The 18,031-nt window shown below is 44.5% G+C and overlaps 1 protein-coding gene and 1 pseudogene across 4 annotated transcripts in view; both read left to right on the top strand.

Moving 5' to 3' along the window:
• The first annotated feature begins 941 nt into the window (after positions 1 to 941).
• Disp1 (dispatched RND transporter family member 1) overlaps positions 942 to 18,031 on the top strand; it is a 135,274-nt gene continuing 118,184 nt past the window's right edge. For 3 of the 4 annotated variants that reach the window (NM_001278218.1, NM_001278219.1, NM_026866.3), the window contains exon 1: positions 950 to 1,156. Coding sequence is in view for 1 of the 4 variants with exons in the window: in XM_006535596.4 (XP_006535659.1) it covers positions 1,071 to 1,156 (86 nt within the window). In the remaining 3 variants the exon portion in view is untranslated. Of the gene's footprint in view, positions 1,157 to 18,031 lie in introns of all 4 variants that reach the window. The other variant, XM_006535596.4, reaches the window with a different exon arrangement.
• On the top strand, positions 15,992 to 17,570 carry BC085271 (cDNA sequence BC085271; annotated as a pseudogene).

Genomic DNA, 18,031 nt, shown 5'->3' with positions numbered 1-18,031 from the left:
TCCTCCAACAAGGCCACACCTTTTCTAACAATGACATATCTTCTAATAGTATCAATCCCTGTGGGCCATGCATTCAAACACGAATCTTTGGGGGGGCCAAATCTACAAACCACTACGAAAGTACAGCAACATCTGGTCTTGTCTATGTTTTTTTCTTGCCTTTGAGGTCTTGGACTTTAATTGACTGTACTTCTATGCAGTTGCCTGAACAAGACAGGCTCTTACTTTCTGGTATACTGCTATGCATGTCCTTGCCTACTTTAACTCTTATTTGTTCTTTAATTCAGTCTCAACTGAAATTGTTATTTATAGTCCGTCTTCTTGCTCAACTCTACACACCATACCATTCCCACAGCACTGCTGTGTTACAACAAATTGTGCTTCTTGTAGGGTTACAGCCTGTGCTCCAACACACCAGGTTCAGCCACCTATCCTCAGTAAGCCAATTAAAGGACCCAAATTAATAGTAAAAAGCAGAAAAAGAGAATTATTCAAAATTGCTACATTGTGAAGGATAAGGAGATACAAGAGTCCCCAGCCTTGACTTCAATGCCTCTTAGTTATCCTTAGAGTCCTGACATGAAAGTAGGTTTTAACAAAAAACAAGAGCTAAAGATAACTAGACAGTGTGTCAAGGTGTGGTTCTCCGTCTACCATTTTCTTGTTTCATGAGTGATGGAGAAAAGAAACAGTCTGAATGAATTAAATAAAACATAGTCCTTCGCGGTGTCTGATTAGCTACTGCTTTTGTTTAGCTCAACTTTCAACCAGAATGTGGGCTCAGAGGTCGGTCTCAGAGTCATCTAGTGGACACCTGGCCCAGCATTTGTAGACTGGCTAAGTGACAGCTAAGACGGAGACAGGAGATGCATGTGCCTCTGCACCCCAGCCCAGCTGCAGCGGCTTTGAGTAGCAGGAGGCCTGGGCCCATAGCCGGAGGCGGGACTTCCGGTCCCGCTGGCGACCGCGGCCCGCGCCAGGCGGAAGCGCGGCTCCGGGCCAGGATCCGCGAGCTCCGGCTGGAGCAGAGTTCGGAGCCTCAGTGTCCCGGACGCCCGTGGTCGGTGTGGATGCTTCTCGGCGCTGCGTCCCCGCGGTCCGGGGAGGCCGAGGAGGCACGCGGGAGTCGGCGCGGCGGGAGAGCAGGGATCTCGGGGTGAGGACGGCTGGCGGCGGAGGGTGGCTGCGAGGGGCTGAGGAGGCCGAGGTGACATCTTCCATGGGGGTGTGTCCGCGTCCCCAGGCTCGTAGGGAAGGTGGCCCGAGATGGCCTTGGGGGGCTTGCAGGGAGACGCTCCAGAGGCAGCTCTTTTCACCCTCGGGGTTAAAGATGAGAAGGACGTCTTGACCTAACTCATCTGCGAGATGAGCAGCCAAGGCTTGCATGCTCAGCATTGCTTTCTTTGCAATACATTGCTTTCTTTCTCTTAAGACTTCTCCCCTCTTCCAGTGGTCTTCGGAGGGGAATACCCAACATTCGTAGGGAAAACCTGAACTCTTACTCACTTAGCTCCCGTTCAGGCTTTGTCAGACTAATAGGACTTTAGGTCTTTGATTCAGACAAGCAAGCCCACTGAAGTTTTCATTTTAGACTCTTCTCTACCTTGCGGAGTTCAGGTTGTCCCACTTCCTTTGTCGTGGAGTGAGCTTGTAAGTATCTGGACAAAGCTTGCACCTTCATGTTTGCACTTTATGACTTACTGTTTGCTTCTCAATGGGGTGACACATTTTTAGATGTTAAATAGATTGGATTCTTGCCACACACTGAGCATAACTAGGCAAAGCCAGAGTACTGTCACTGATGGAGGCTGGTGTATACTGATTGCTTCAAGTGTTTCCCTTCCCAAGAGTTACAATCTTAATTTTATCCCCCGGTATTTGCCAGTACTGGTAACTTACATCTTACTTGGTGGTCTGACCTGAACTACTTGAAGAAACAAATACAAACATACAAACAAACCAGAAAGCACTGTGCATTTATCCATAACCCGGTATCTCACTGACTTACTTGAGATTTGTGCTGCAGTGAGACAAGTTATTATAAGAACGGTTTGTTGGGTGGCACAGCTGATGTAATGCAGGATGCACCTAACATAGTGCTTTAACATATTAATGAAGACATTGAAGGCAGTCTTCTGAAGTCATGGGGCTAACTGTTGGGTTGATTTCTTTTTGCATCTCTTCATTTCTTTTTTAAGTTGTTTGTTTTTATGTGTATGGGTGTTATTGCCTGCATGTATGTCTGGGCACCACATGTGGGCCTGTTGTTCTCAGAAACCAGAAGAGGGCATCACAGTGCCTGTCTCTAGAGTTGTGGGCTGCCTGCCATGTGGGTGCTAGGAAGCAAACTGAGGTCCTCTGGAAGAGCAGCCAGTGTTCATAACGGCTGAACCATCTCTCCAGGCCCTTTAATTTCGTTTTTTGAGGTAGACTTGTTGCTTATCTGATAAGGCTTGATTTTATCTAATCTTGATTTAAAACCTGTGAGCCCCCCCAGCCACTATTCCCTTCACTTTTATAAGAGAAAAAGCTCTTGAGAATACGTGAGCCTTTATAGTTCATGGGTGGTGGAAGTGTTCATCTGGAAAGGGAAGAATTGCTTGCCTTCTGAGGCAGGTTTCCAGCCGTAGAGCTGAGAGTCCTGTCCGAAGTCTGATTGCCTTGGATTTGGGAGATCAGTGGAATGCTTATTTGTTGCTGGAAATTATTGAATAATTGCTTAGCTTTCCCCTTTAGATAAATTCTTTGCATTCTGTATAATTTAGCTGTGTTTCATAGTCAGCTATGTTCGTGAGGACTTTTGGTTAGCTGCGGAGAGTTGCTAGTTGTTTGTGTGTATGGGCTCACACCTTCCTTTTATTTCTGCGGCATGATGTATGTCTGTTGAGGAAGAACTGCCCAGATCATGATCATGCAAACAGCCTTCATATGCATGCATTCACATTTGAGTAGTTACCAATTAGCGATGTGTCAACCAGTTGAGTTTGTTGGTTCCATGTCTTTTGGCTATTAGTTTTATTATTATCTAGTACTTTGTCAGCTACCTGCTTATCCTAGCTAGAGAGCCATTCCTGGCCACTTGATCCAGCCCAGAGGACTAGATGCTCCGGGGGAACACAGCTTTTTGGCCTAGGAGATAGCACAGCACACAACATGGCTGACACAGACTCCATCCTTCTCTTACGCTCAGCTTTTGTCCCCCCCTCTCTCACTGAACTAGTCTCTTTTTTTCATAGTGACCACAATGACTCAGGCCTCAGTGACTCAAAGGGCATTCAGAGCCTCCACACAGACGGCAGAGTCCCGTTAAGAAGGGTGCAGTCCATCATGCCGAGGCCAAGAGGAGAAGAACTGGAGGCATCCTGCGAGTATTTGTCATTGAGAAAGAGCTGATCATTTTTATAGGGAAATTTGTGTATAGTTTGCTAGTGGTGTATATTTTACACTTGGCATAAAATATACCAAGGTATCCACTTAAGAAGTGGACAGCATTCTATTCTATTACCAAATGTTCATTGCTATTGGGAGTTCCAGGTGTTACTGCAATTTAAGAGACATATCCTTTTCCTGTGTTGTTTGGTGAGCCAAAGAGCCCTCAGTTCGTATAGGAACTCTGCATTGGTTTTATTCCCTGTATTGGTATTACTAATTTTTTTAAAAAAAAGATTTATTTTGTTTATATGAGCACACTGTAGCTGTCTTCAGACACACCAGAAGAGGGCATCAGATCCCATTACAGATGGTTGTGAGCCACCACGTGGTTGGAGGGATTTGAACTCAGGACCTCTGGAAGAGCAGTCAGTGCTCTTACCCGCTGAGCTGTCTCTCCATCCCAGTATGACTGATGTTTAAGCTGACTACTTTTACACATATTTTTATCTCCTTATGGTAGGAAGGTTATCATTTTTCCTTGTTGTGGAATATTTTTGTATCTATTTTCTTACTCATTTGCAAATGATTATTTTTAGCTTGGTTTTCTGTGCTTATACTACGCCTTAAAGCTTGTGTTGAGTCAGGGCTAATTTGGGTCGATGCTAGTGATTAATCATTGATGATCATAGTGAGATAATAGCATTGTTAATGTGTTGGTATTGCATTCTTAGAAATAGCAATCTGAGCATTTCTTTAACATGTTGTGTCATAGTTGAACAGTTAGAAAGATGGAGATGTTTATCAACTGACTTTAAGAAGTACCCGTTTGGCTTTTGCTGTTTTAGTGTATCAGTTAGGGTTCCTCAGAAAAAAAGTGGACGAGTGCATCGCCAGTGTAGTATTAATTATTATATTTAAAGATTTATTTTAAGGGAGCTAGAGAAATGGCTCAGTGACTAGCAGCACTTTCTGTGTAGCTCTGAGGACCAGAGTTCTGATCCCAGCACCCATGTAATCCCAGCTCCAAGTGGGACAGAGGATTCCTAGGACTTGCTGGCTTCCAGCCTAGCCAAGAGAGTCTAGGCCAAGTTCAAGGAGCGACCCTGCCTCAGGGGACTGACTAGTCAGGAGAGCAGTTGAGGAGGGCACTGATTCGTCAAGTTTTAGGGAGTGACAGGTTCAGGCTGGAAATTCATCGGTTGATTCTGTAGTCGTGTTGTTGACATGTTCATTTAGGGTGCATAGTGCTGTGTGCTATCAATGGAGTGTGAAGAATTTTCGCAAGTATAAGCTAATTGTTCCATCATTCATGGGATATTCCAAGAGGCCTTAAAAATGGGGATCATAAGGACCAAGAGAAGTTTAGAGTTTTCTTTGAGGCAGAAATTGGCAGTGAAGACACAGGTGCTAAGGGAACCCTGAAACTCTATAAGCCTCGTAGGGCAGGGATTTGGAAACCTTCTCCCACAGGTTTTTAAGGAGACTCTGGGGCATTGTAGGATCTAAATGGGTCTTTTAGAAGGTTGCCAGATATTAGGCATTATTTTGAGCTGAATTGTGGTAGTAACACCAAGGCCACTGGCTGGTCACCTGTCGTCCAGGACTGTGAAGAGAAACATTGCCAGCCTGTTTGATTTCTTGTCCTGGCTTCCCTCAGTGATGAGCTGTGTGTGATTGAGACTGTAAGTCACCCCCCCCCCCCCAGGTTGCTTCTGCCCAGTGCTTTATCACAGCCCTAGAAAGCAAACTAAGACAGTAGATAGTCACATTGCACTCCTGGAGAGGGTAAGTCTGTTGTCTAACCCTGCGGTACAATGAATGCTGGAGCAGATTCTAAAGTCCTCTGTTTCCTCTTTTCAAAGACAGGTTACATTTTTGTTGTGTGTACTTAGAGAGAGAGAGAGAGAGAGGTGTCGATTTAGAGATTTGTATTTCATCTGTGCATAAGTTGTAGTCCTCTGTTTTATTCCATGGGTATCACTTTAAATTTTTTTCTTCGATGTTGTTAGCTGATAATTGATCAGTTTTTCCAAGGATGCTACTTCAATTAGTGTAGTTGAAAGAAGTATATACTTTGGACATCCTTGCCGTGTGTGTAAAGTGAGGTGGCACTTAGCACGGGGCCTACTCACATAAAAATTCATTCTCACTGGAGTGTGAGGCTGGAACACTTGGCATCTTAGGCTGTGCTGCAGGGCAGGGCTGGGATCCAAACCCTGATTAAAGTCACCCAGCTCTTTTCTTCCCTCTGCTCTGCAACCACAAGTTATTGCTGGCTGAAAAGGATAATAATGAATTCATTTTCATCTACCGAAAAAAATCATTTTAGACAGCCTTATTCCTTTTAAATTAGATAAAAAGGCCACTTTGCAGTGAGAGCGAATCAGTGGCTCATCCCAGAAGCCTGTGCAGTGACAGCTTGCTCCCCCATAGGTAGAAGGATGTGGGGGACTGAGGATTCAGACATTAAGGGTCTTTGCGTCGTCAAGGCTTAGGTTTTAGAGAGAGGGGCTTCGTTTGCAGACGCTGCTTAGATTTTTTTATGCTTTGGAGTCAAGAGCATTGACTTGGCCTGTCTGTAGTGAGTGACACAAAACTCCACAGCTTCACATGTATTATAAACATGTCCTGCCACTGGGGGATAGCCCAGTCCTCATTGGTTAAATTAGCAATAATTTAAAGGGATGGAGAGATGGCTGAGGGTTAAGAGGGTGTGTACTATGGTTCTCTCAGAGACCCAGCTCCAGTGCCCAGCACCCACATGGCCGCTCACAACGGTCTGCCACTCCAGCTCCAGGAGATCCAGTGTTCTCTTCTGGCTTCCTCGCACACATTCACACACGTACTCATAATAAAAAAAAAAAAACAATCTTTAGAAGCATCCTTTAACGGCCAAGTGTAACACTTAGGATGACTTGCAGTCAGCACTCAGGTAGAATATGGAACCTCGAGAAGCTAAGGCATTTTGAACTGCTCATGTTTAATGTCTTGTCACCCTGTCCTTCCCCGTGCAAGTAAGGGACTTGAGAGATGGATTGAAGTACTGTACTTACCAAATAGTTGGCTCTTTTTGGTTTCTTTTGACTGTCCTAGGGTTGATTTACCCAAATGTTTTTTTTTTTTTTCTTTCTTCCGGTAGATTTAGCAACGGCATAATGAGAAATGTGCCCTTCGTACCACAGGCTGATGGTTAGTAAGCTGAGCTCTGGCCTCTACTGCATAGGAACCATCTAAACAGTGACTCACTTTGTGGCTTCCATGATTCTGTGTTTGCCGGCTGTGTGAGGGACGGGTGTTAGAAAGTGAGCAGCTGTAATATATCTTATTAACCATTGTGTAGGTGCTGTGCATTTTCTTATCTGTTTTATAGTAGGTTTTATTTTAATTAGAAGACTACTAAGAGCTGTTGACTATGTAGCACGTGCTGATCACTGGGTTTCCGTCCACCATGGCTCGTTCAGTCGTTACTACAATCCCAGTAAGAGCCTTTACCCCAGCTTTACAGACACGGAAACTGAGGTTTGTGGAGGGTGAATGGCTTACCCAGGCTACACAGTCATTGCTGGAACTGGGATTTGAATCCAGGCAACCAGAAGTCCAGGATTTAGCTACTTACAACTCTGCTATTCATCGAGCGGATGTCTTTAGTCGTATGCATTATACCGTCTTACTTAAGACTTTCCTATAAAATCCCCCATGCCATTTCTGATTAGAATCTGTGTTGCAGGCAGGGCTTTCCATTTCTTTTGTCATAAACGCTCACCTTGGTTTCTGAGCATCCCCCCCCCCCCCCAGGCTGAGAAGACCCGTTGCATGGATGACTGCCTGGGCTTCCCATTTGGTGGGGGTGGTCTTCTCTTCCACTAGGCAACAGCAGTTAGAGAGTTTTCTGGAGATACTCCACTTTGGGGATTACAGTTTGTTGTCTATACATATAGAAATCAAGTTTTGTTTTAAATATACATATAGATGGCAGTTGTAGAGCATCCTGTGAAGCAGAGGAAAAAAAACGTTGATTTAAAGATGGCCATGAGAAGGGAAAAAGGGTAGTCTGTGTGCGGATTATTGAGTTCAAGCTTTTTCATTATGCCTTCACAGTCAGCCTCTGTGCACCACTACTGGGGCACACTTGACCTACAGTGCTGTTGCTAGACTCTTTTATAAAGTAAAATAATGTCCAGAGGCCTGGAGATGGCTTAGTGGGTAAGGTGCAGGATATGCATTCTTACCACCCGAGGTCAGACGTCCAGACGGAGGGAGAGAAACAGCTTCACATGGCTCTCTCCTCCTCTGACCTCTGCATAGGTGGGGTCTCTCCTCCTTTCTCTTTTACACACACGCGCACACACACACACACACACACACACACACACACACACACAGTGAGAGAGACACTCAGAGAGAAGAGAAACACAGAGGCACAGAGAGACAGGCAGACAGAATAACTTAATAAAGTAATATTCTTACAGTATACTATTTTCTTGCCTTGTATTTTGAGTTTGTGTCTTTGTTCTTAGTTTTGACAAATTTTAATTATCTGAGGTGAGTTGCACATCACTAATACAAACTCATCGGGGAACAGCTCTTTGTTGGTTAGCACATAGGCTAGTAACTGAGTCTTATATGCAGTATTAATCTTGCCACAGAAGGGTCTTTTATGACACATTGAACTTAATCTGAAAATCTAAACAATATAAGGTCTATTTTTATCTGTATGCATGTTTGCCTGTTTGTTTATTTAGTGTATGTGAGTACACTGTAGCTGTCTTCAGACACACCAGAAGAGGGCATCAGATCTCATTACAGATGGTTGTGAGCTACCATGTGGCTGCTGGGAATTGAACTCAGGACTTCTGGAAGAGTAGTCAGTGCTCTTAACCACTGAGCCATCTCTCCAGCCCCATCTGCCTGGCTATATATATGTGTATCATGTGTGTAGCTTTCACTGGCACCGGCACGCATGAAGGCTGGAAGGGAACATCAGATCAGCTGGAACAGGAGCTACAGATGGTTGTAAACTGCCATGTGGGCGGGGCACAGAACCTGGGACTTTCAGAAGAGTAGCAGCTGTTCTTAATTGCTGAATCATGTCTCAGCCCCAAGTCTAAATATTTAAGCGTAGTTTTTTTTTGAAACAGGTGATAAACTTGATGTAAGATGCTCTTGTTTAGGAACTTCTCAATCCTGAGTAACAAGTGTGCGGAGAGTCAAGGAGACATATGTGTGACTGAGTTTTGTGTAATGCTCGTGATAGTAATAGAATTGTGAGTTTGAAACATAACATAATCTTTTTACAACACACTACAGTGTTGTAAATGAAGTCAGGAAAAGACAGTTATGTACCTTTGTGCTATGTGATGTCCTAGGTATAATGTGTGCTTGCATATTAATATAAACCTGAGTTTTATCCTTTTTATAAAGGCAGAACCCCCAAAGTAGGTAGATGTCTGTGGTTAGAAGTAATGTAAGCAAAACTGGAAGTAAATTTCCCTCCCCTCCCCTCTCCTTTCTTCCCCCCATTCCCTCCTCTCCCTACCTCACCTCTCCTCTCCTCTCCTCTCCTCTCCTTTCCCCTCCCCTCCCCTCCCCTCCCCTTTCCCCTCCCCTCTTCCTTCCCTCTACCCTCCCCTCTTCCTTCCCTCTTCCCTCCCCTGTTTTTTCTTTCCTCTTCCTTTTCTCTGTTTATTCTCCTTCAGTTCTTCCAGGAGTTTTCTGGTCCCCTCAGCCCCCTTTTAGTTTATTTCAGGGATGTCAATATTCATAAAATCTAGATGTAAAGACGACCTTTGTTTCTCATCTTGAAGCTCAAGTTCCCGTTCCAGGAAGGGAGGAGAGCCACGGAAGGCTGGGGATTGAAGAGGATTTGAGGCGACAGAGCCAGATAAAACATATTTTACTCACTTTGAATGATGGTTGCCACACAGACTGTTAGGCAAGGAGATGCTGGCAGGCACCCAGACACAAGCTAGCACATGGACCACACATAGGTGGGCATAGGCGCACAGGCAGACTGGTGCATAGGCCACACAGAGGTAGATATTCAGGCCTTACAGGCAGACATACACAGGCATGCTGGCAAAGATCAAAGCGCTTGGCTCTGACCTCAAGGCCATATTTATCCAGAATCACATAAAAGTAGCCTCTGCCAGGAATTGTTTTATAACAGATTACACTACCGTTTGCTCTTGGGTTTTCCAGACACTTGTGTGAGCCCCCCTCCCTTTTTTGCTGAGTCATAGCTCCCTAGATATCCAGTGTTCGACGTCTTTGCCCATGCTGGATATCTGTATCAGCACCATGCTGTCTACACAAAATGGCTCGTGCAGCCCTCTGTTCCCTACTCCAATGAACAGTAAGATCGACTTCCTATGCTGTCACCCATTTTTATTATAATTCTCCAGACTACATCTTTTAGCCTCAGAAATAACAGTATTTAGATTTAGCTGTTGGCATTCAACCTGTTTCTTCTCCTGACCATTCTTCCATGCATATGTCTGTAAGACAAATTACTTCTGCATTTACTTTGCTGTGGAGCTTTATGTGGGATGGTTTCTGGCTTTGCACCATGTATACACCCTTAGGTTTTGCCTCCTCTCACCAATTTTCAATACCCCCCCCCCCCGCCCCCGAATTCTCACCTGCAGATGCCAGCAGGGCATGTTGGCTTTATTATGATGCCCAGGCTGTCCTTAGTTCTACTTTGTAGCCCAGGGAGGGCTCAAGCTGGTACCAAGAAACCCTATTCCTCCCACTTGCCTCTGCCTCTTCATCAGCTATGGAGGCGACAGAGGTGTAGCTTTCAGAAGCTTGAAGATCCCTTTAGTCTTTTACGAACCTCAATTCAGGTAAAGAGGTTAGCACTAGAGGTCTCCTTTACAGGGACTCAGGTAGCTCCATTAGCGCCATTAGTGTGGCTTAGGACATTGGCGTTGCAGTTCTTAAGGTGATGTCCTTTTGAACAAACTGTGAACAGTACCATCTGACCTGCGAATGGGGTTCGGTCACTCTAGGGGATTTTAGTCTTTGGTCCTCTTGGTATTTTCGTATTAAGCATTATGTGGCTCTTGGTCAGAAAAATGTCACCAAGAATCTGACATAGCACGGAGGCCACGGGGAGAGCAGAGCAGCTAGGCGTGGGTCAGGGCACTCGCTCCAGAGCGATTCCTAGAAAGCCCCTGGGTGCAGCCCTGGGTGCAGCCGCCGCAGCACAGCTCCTCACTCACCTTTGCAACTTGAGTTCCCGTAGGTTTTTTGTTGTTGTTGTTATTTGTTTGTTTGTTTGTTTTCAGGGAAATCTCAGGTAAATCAGTGGCTTCCATGAGGGAAAGTTCAGGGTGAGCTGATGAAGCAGACTTGGGTTCATTGAAAGCAGAGAGGGCTTAGGCGGATTAAAGCACTCCTGAGAGTGTGGGCAGCCCTCCAGGTGCTCTGGTGGCGACTGCCTGTGGGATTCTGGAAGCGTCCATAATCCGTGATTCAGGGGACTTCGTTTGCCTCTCCTTTTTGTTTCTTCAGTAACTGAGATTGCAGAGGCCCTGGAGATAGATTGATAGGACGATAATCGGGAAAGCAGACCAGGAGCCCACTGGGGTGCACATGGGTTTACCATATGGCTTTTACTGTAATGGGGTTTCTGGTGAAATTGCTGGAAAATTACACCTGGAAGAAATGTTGTTAGTCGTATTAAAATTCTTGATTCTCAGAGGCAAGAGGCTTCAACCGGACTCCCCAGTGAGGTTCCTTTCCCTTCCCATTTCCCCGAAATTCTCTGTCTTTCTAGTCTGACCCATGCTCAGTGTGGGGTTATGGGCATTTGTCACTAGATGTGTGTCTTCTCATGGTTTCTCACCTTGGAACATTTATTGTAGTTTATTTCTGATTCTACCATATGTTGAAAAAAAGAGATTTAACTCAGCATTTAAAATGGTTTTACTAGAGAGTTTTGTTATTTTTGTCCTTTTTACCCCTGACTGTCTCATTCCTCTCCCACCCAGCATGCTCCCTCACTTTCCTGTCTGTCTTGTCCTCTTGTGACCCACCGGGTTTGAGGGCTGCTTGTGTGAGGACGGGTGAGGGGTGTTCACCGAGGCATGGGTTGTTTACCACTCAAGAGAAAGATTGCCCTCTTCAGTCAGTACGGACCTGCCAGTAGCTCTTCAGGTAAGGGTGGGGCCTCAGGACTTCCCCACAGCCTGGTGGGTGTTGACGAGGTGACCAATCGCAGCTGCCTTGGGTTCCTGAGGGCCCCACCCTTGTGTCTGAAACAGTGTTTTAGAGCAACCCCCCCCCCCCCCCCCCGCATATTCAGGTTCTCAGACTTCCCACTCTCTCCATTTTCTCTCCCATGTTTCTCCCAGAGCCTTGGAGGAAGTGGATGTCCCATTCACTACTAAGCCCTCAAAACTCACTTATTCTCAGTACTCTGACCAGTTATGAGTCTCCTTATTAACTAATGCCCACTGCAAACGAAATCTCCCTCACTAAGGCTGAGGTCAGCATTGGCCTGTGACCATAATCATAAATATTTAGGAAGTAGTTTTATACCATGTTCATTTCAGTAGGTCCCCCACTAGGGCCTATGACCCCACTAGGACCTTTGACCTTGGCAGCATGGGCTTTTAGTGAGGTCTATGGTTTATAGTAGTTTAAATAGGTTTAGCCCCCATAGACTCCCGTATTTGAATGCTTGGCCATAGGGAGTGGCACTGTTAGGAACTGTGGCATTGTTGGAGGAAGTGTGCCACTGTGGAGGTGAGCTTTGAGTCACGAGCGCTCAAGCTATACTCAGTATAGTACACAGTTGCTGCTGCCGCCTGTGTCTCAAGATGTAGAACTCTCAGCTTCTTCTCCAGCACCGCGTCTGCCTGGATGCTGCCATGACAACAATGGACTAAACGTCTGACTCTAAGGCAGTCCCAATTGAATGGTTTCCTTTATAAGAGTTGTCTGGTTGAGGCTAGAGAGATGGCTTAGCGGTTAAGAGCACCTACTGCTCTTCTGAAGTTCTGAGTTCAAGTCCCAGCAACCCAATAGTGGCTCACAACCATCTGTAATGAGATCTGATGCTCTCTTCTGGGGTGTCTGAAGACAGCTACGGTGTACTTAATTATAATAATAAATAAATCTTAAAAAAAAAAAGAGTTGCCAGGTCATGGTGTCTCTTCACAGCTATAGGAACCCTAAGACACAGTTCTAGGCTGGATTTTCTCCTGTGGACTGGGCCTCACATCCATTCAGAAAGCCGTTGATGACCCCTCAGCAGCCATGCCACCGATGCATGATTGCCATCTAGGTTTGGTGGGCAACCAAGAGCAATGGTATCTGCCTGTGTTCCTTAGGTGGCTTCGGGGGCCTTTCTGACCAGCAATTTACAGAGAAGCAAGGATCCAATACTCTGCACTGTGACCCAACATGTTAGGCATCTCCAATCATGTGCTCACATGCTAGAAACAAGGCTACCTTGTCCTCTGCTTCCTTGGAGTTTTCAGTATTGAACCAAGGTAGTGGGATAGTGCTGTGTGAGAGGGCTTTTCATGTACTGTACCTGGAACAGTCGAGTACCTGGAAAACTGTTTTCATTGAGAGACACGAAATAAATATGCTGGAGGAAGGGACTCCTCATGACTTCCAAAAGAACTTCTGAAAACATCCCTGGCGGAACTTTACCGACTTCCTTATTAAGGAAGAGGAGAAGAGCAGTCTGAGGGCAGACCTTCAAAGGGAAGCAGTGTTGTTTCCTGTACGGCCTGTTCTGAGGTGAACAGGCTCCATGATTTATTTTGGGCCCGAGAGCCTGGGTTTTGAAGCTCAGGTGGAGCAAATGCTCTGAAGAATGTTGATGACATTAAGACTGGAGTGACCACGGATGTGTCAGAACTTATTTGTATTGGAATTTTGCAGTTTGTTCTGAGGATTTAGCTTCTTAATGAAGCTTTTAAAATATGATAACCTTACTTCACGAATTCCCTATAAATGATATTTTTAATATATTTCTGGAGGCATTTTAGGCTCAAAATAGTTTTTTTAATAAAATATTTATAAGAGGTTTTTATTGAAAAGAAAATCATTTCCAAAAATACTACCTAGGATGCAAGCAGCACACATTGACGGCTCAGCCTGCTGTTCCTCTTCAGTGTGTGTACCCAGTGTACTAATCTGCCTTTGAGAAGAGGGAGAAAACAGTGTCTCATTTAGCAGTAAATTTAGGAGGCCATCCTGGAGTAGAAGATAATTTGAGAGCAGTATTTCATACAATGCTTTTCAATATAATATTGTAATATTGTTACCTATGTAAGATGTTTTGCCTAACAACACCGGAACAATGTATTCCTAGCAGGTGGTACTAATTTGGTGTTTTGGAGCCATCGTTTTCAGTTCTGATAGAAAGATGAGCATTTCAGGGGCCAGTGGCTTGCTTTGTAAGTGTGATGCTGAGTAAGAACCAGTCACATTTGTCTGCAGTCAGTGTAGACTCTAGATGCCGTTTCCGACGTCTCCGTAAGTGGACCATGTGATCTGCCGTATCACTGGCTTGGTCTCCAGGTCTTGCAAATCACATAGCTTATCCATGAAACCAAGATGGTTTCAACGAACCCTTCGTAAATGGACTTATGAAAGGAACGTTATGCAGCTTGTGAATGGGTATCAGGACCTCCTCCCCTCCTCCCCTTCCTCTTCTTCCTCCTCCTCTTCCTCCTCTTCCTTTTCCTCCTCCTCTTCCTTCCTTTCTTTCCTTGAGACTGCTGTAGTATAGGTTGGGTGGTCTTCCCTACACAGTCCCTGCCATCAACAGTTAATCATTCAGCTAAAGCTAATGGGCTGTTCCACTTTATGTATAAGAACACGTGCTCTCTTTCCGAGGTGCTATGTGAGATCTTAACCTCTGGATTGTATTTCTGTATGTTGTTCTGCTTTCGGCTTGGGTTGGGCTGATGATTAGATGTTTGAGTTGATAAAAAAACCAACTGAAATTGCTAAGATGGGTACAGGGACTTGGATGCCTGGAATGTTTGCTGTCCAGGTCCTTTCTTTTCAGAATATGTTTACATGGTAGGTGTACAGAACCCTTAGTGCACCGACCCCCACTTGTGCTAATGTGCCTGCTTCTTGATTGAGAATTTGATACTATGATATGCCATTTCAGCTCGAGCATTGTAAGGTTGTTATCTATGTGTTTATAGATGCACACACGTGGAGTCGTGAATTTAAGTTCACTGTGTGATGTCATGTAAACCATGGGGAGATTATTTCAGGGGTGCTGGAGCAGGATTTTATATCTGACAACCCCACACATAGAGTGAGGTGAGATCGCTGCAAAGATGGCATAGCCGTTTATTTGTTATAACCGTTGATATCCTAATCAGAAACAGCTTAGGAAATAATGCTGGTTTGGCAGAATAGCAGCTTAGAGAGTAGTGGTGTCTTCAGTTCATGTAACAGAGTATGTCAAAAGCCTGCTGTGGAATGCCAGGGTTTTATTGGTTCTGATGAAGAGATAGTACCCCAAACCAGAAACATCAGAGCAACTCTATGAAGTAGGGCCTGGGGCTGGATAGGGCGAGGGCACTGAGATGGGGCCAGCATGGTCTGAAGGGGGGGCCTGAGCAGAGGTCAGAGGTCGCAGAATGTGTTTGAGGCACCAGTTTGGCAGGAGAATATGTGATGCCTATTAGAAGGGTTGGTTCTATCCGATGGGACCAGATCATGAAGGGCATTGAGTGTGCTAATGATTGTGAAATAGTGAAGTGATCCTTCATTCAGATGACAGCTAGTTGCGTATTGATTGTGTGCCAGGTGCCAGCTAGGCAGAATACTGCAGCAGGCAAGATCATAACTCCTTAGGGGGCCTAAACTGGTATATCTAAGTCTTAATTTACTGCTTAATGGCATAATGACTTTGTAACTTTGAAATTTAATGCTTGCTGGTAGGTCTGGACCTGTCTATGATGATAAAATTACCAAGTCATTGAGTTTTTTTTTTTTTTCCAACTATTCTAGTGTTTACGATCTAAGAAGCTATTATAAGAACTTTCACTTTGGCCAACTGATCATAAGATATATAGAAAGCTTTTTATCATCACTAGCAAATATTTTGTATTTCATAAGCTATTTTAGGTGATGTATTTAGGGTTTGGTTTAGTAGAATATGAAGCCCCAGGCTCAATTTTTAGCATTTCCCCACAAAAACCCTTTTCAGTTGAGATTTTTAAAAATGCAGAATACTTTTTAGTTAATTTAATTTCTTGTGGATACTGCTTAATTTAGTTTTAAGTTAAAAATAAGAGACTATAATTTAGATTATATTTTTTTATTTTAAATTGAGCCATATTAAATTTAAAATCCACAGACTGCCCCTCTGCCCAGTCATTGTCTGAATACTTGTACTGTCTGTGGGGCTAAAGGGTGGCATGGAAACACTGAAGGTTGGCATTCTGAGCCTTGTGAAGGCAACGTGGAGTGAGGGACGACTTCTGCATACGAAGTAAACACTTATTGTTGTTTCGCAACCAGAAAAGGTTTAGAAAAGCATGCTGGATAGGCAGAGGTACAGTTTTCACAGATTACTACAGACTGGGAGTGGGACATGACCCTAATAATCGTTAAGAGCAGTCAACTCGAGTTCCTGTGAGTTTCTTCCTGCTGTGAACATCAGGGCTCTGGGCTCTGTCTCCCAGTCACCTCGCTCATGCCATGGCCCCGAAGCGGCAATCTGTGATCCTGCCTCAGCCCAAGAAACCCAGACCGGCTGCTGCCCCGAAGCTGGAGGACAAGTTGGCCTCTCCCGGCCTGCCGAAGGGAGAAAAAGAACAGCAAGAAGCAATTGAACATATTGATGAAGTACAAAATGAAATAGACAGACTTAATGAACAAGCCAGTGAGGAAATTTTGAAAGTAGAACAAAAATATAACAAACTTCGCCAACCATTTTTTCAGAAGAGGTCAGAATTGATCGCCAAAATCCCAAATTTTTGGGTAACAACATTTGTCCACCATCCACAAGTGTCTGCACTGCTTGGGGAGGAGGACGAGGAGGCTCTGCATTATTTGACCAGGGTTGAAGTGACAGAATTTGAAGACATTAAATCAGGTAACAGAATAGATTTTTATTTTGATGAAAATCCTTACTTTGAAAATAAAGTTCTCTCCAAAGAATTTCATCTGAATGAGAGTGGTGACCCGTCTTCAAAGTCCACCGAAATCAAATGGAAATCTGGAAAGGATTTGACAAAACATTCAAGTCAAACGCAGAATAAGGCCAGCAGGAAGAGGCAGCACGAAGAGCCAGAGAGCTTCTTTTCCTGGTTTACAGACCATTCTGACGCAGGTGCTAATGAGTTAGGAGAGGTCATCAAAGATGACATTTGGCCAAATCCCATGCAGTACTATCTGGTTCCCGACATGGATGATGAAGAAGGAGAGGCAGAAGATGATGATGACGAAGACAAAGAGGAGGAGGGGTTGGAAGATATTGATGAAGAAGGAGATGAGGATGAAGGTGAAGAAGATGACGATGAGGAGGAAGGGGAGGAAGGAGAGGAGGACGAAGGCGAGGATGATTAGCACAGAAGACTGACGGATTCCAACCTTCTTTTTTATTTTCTTTTTATTTTTTAATTTTCTCCAGTCCCTGGGAGCAAGTTTCAGTCCTTTCCTCCCTGTCCCTCTGTGCTCAGTCGCCCTGTTTTGAGGTCTCAACATCATGGTTTTTAATTAATTTGGGGGGAAAATATCTTGAGCAAAATACAACAGGAAAAGAATCTCTGTTTCTGTTCTAAATTCACTTTTTATCCTTTTTGTCTAAATTTGTGGATTCCACACCACCATGCTCTGTGGGAAAAAAGAAAAGCTCTCCAGGTCCCTTGGCTCTGCTGGAGGGCGCTAGGCCCCTGTGTAGTAGTTTATAGAATTTTAGCTTTTCTTCTTTTCTCTGTATATTGGGCTCAGAGATTACACTGTGTCTCTATGTGAATACAGACAGTTAGCATTTACCAACATGTATCTGTCTACTTTCTCTTGTTTAATAAAAAGAAAAAAAATAGAAAAAAAGGGGGGTATAGATGGTGAGCAAGGGTGGGTTTGAGGTGTCTGGGGTAGGTGGGCATCTGACAACATAGCTTCTCCTTTGGCATGTTTAATTGTGTGGTTTAACAGACATCCTTGCAATTTAAGGTGACACTTAAAATAAAATTCTATCCTGAAAAAAAAAAAATAAAAAGAGCAGTCAACTCCCTGTCACCCATGGTGCTAGGGATCTAACTCAGGACCCAATGAGTGCACAGAAAAGATTCTTCCAACTGAGCTGTATCCCCAGCCTGAAAAAGTGGGGTGTAAGTATTTGAGATGATTGCACTCTATTTAGGATACTTGTATATGTCTGATTTTGGGCTGATGGCATTTAGTCTTTTCATATCTCATAACTACTCCCTAGCATCCTACTTAATGATAACCATAGTTGTTCACTCTCCCATGCTGGTAACAGTGTAGTTCAGACTCTGTTGCGGGGTGGAGCACGTGAGGAGTGGGCTTGGCCTCGGGAGGGAGTAGGAAAGGCTTGGTTCTGCTGCTCAGCCTTGGTTAGGATCTGCCCTTGGTTGCTGTCCACTTTCTTCATAAAACTGCTGCTCTGCCCTGACTGTGAAATATGGTTTGATAGATAGAT

Source organism: Mus musculus, chromosome 1, assembly GCF_000001635.26.
Source record: "Mus musculus strain C57BL/6J chromosome 1, GRCm38.p6 C57BL/6J".
In the NCBI taxonomy this organism is placed as follows: domain Eukaryota; kingdom Metazoa; phylum Chordata; class Mammalia; order Rodentia; family Muridae; genus Mus; species Mus musculus.
The sequence above is the reverse complement of the archived record's forward strand: the minus strand, read 5'-3'. Positions and strand labels throughout refer to the sequence as shown.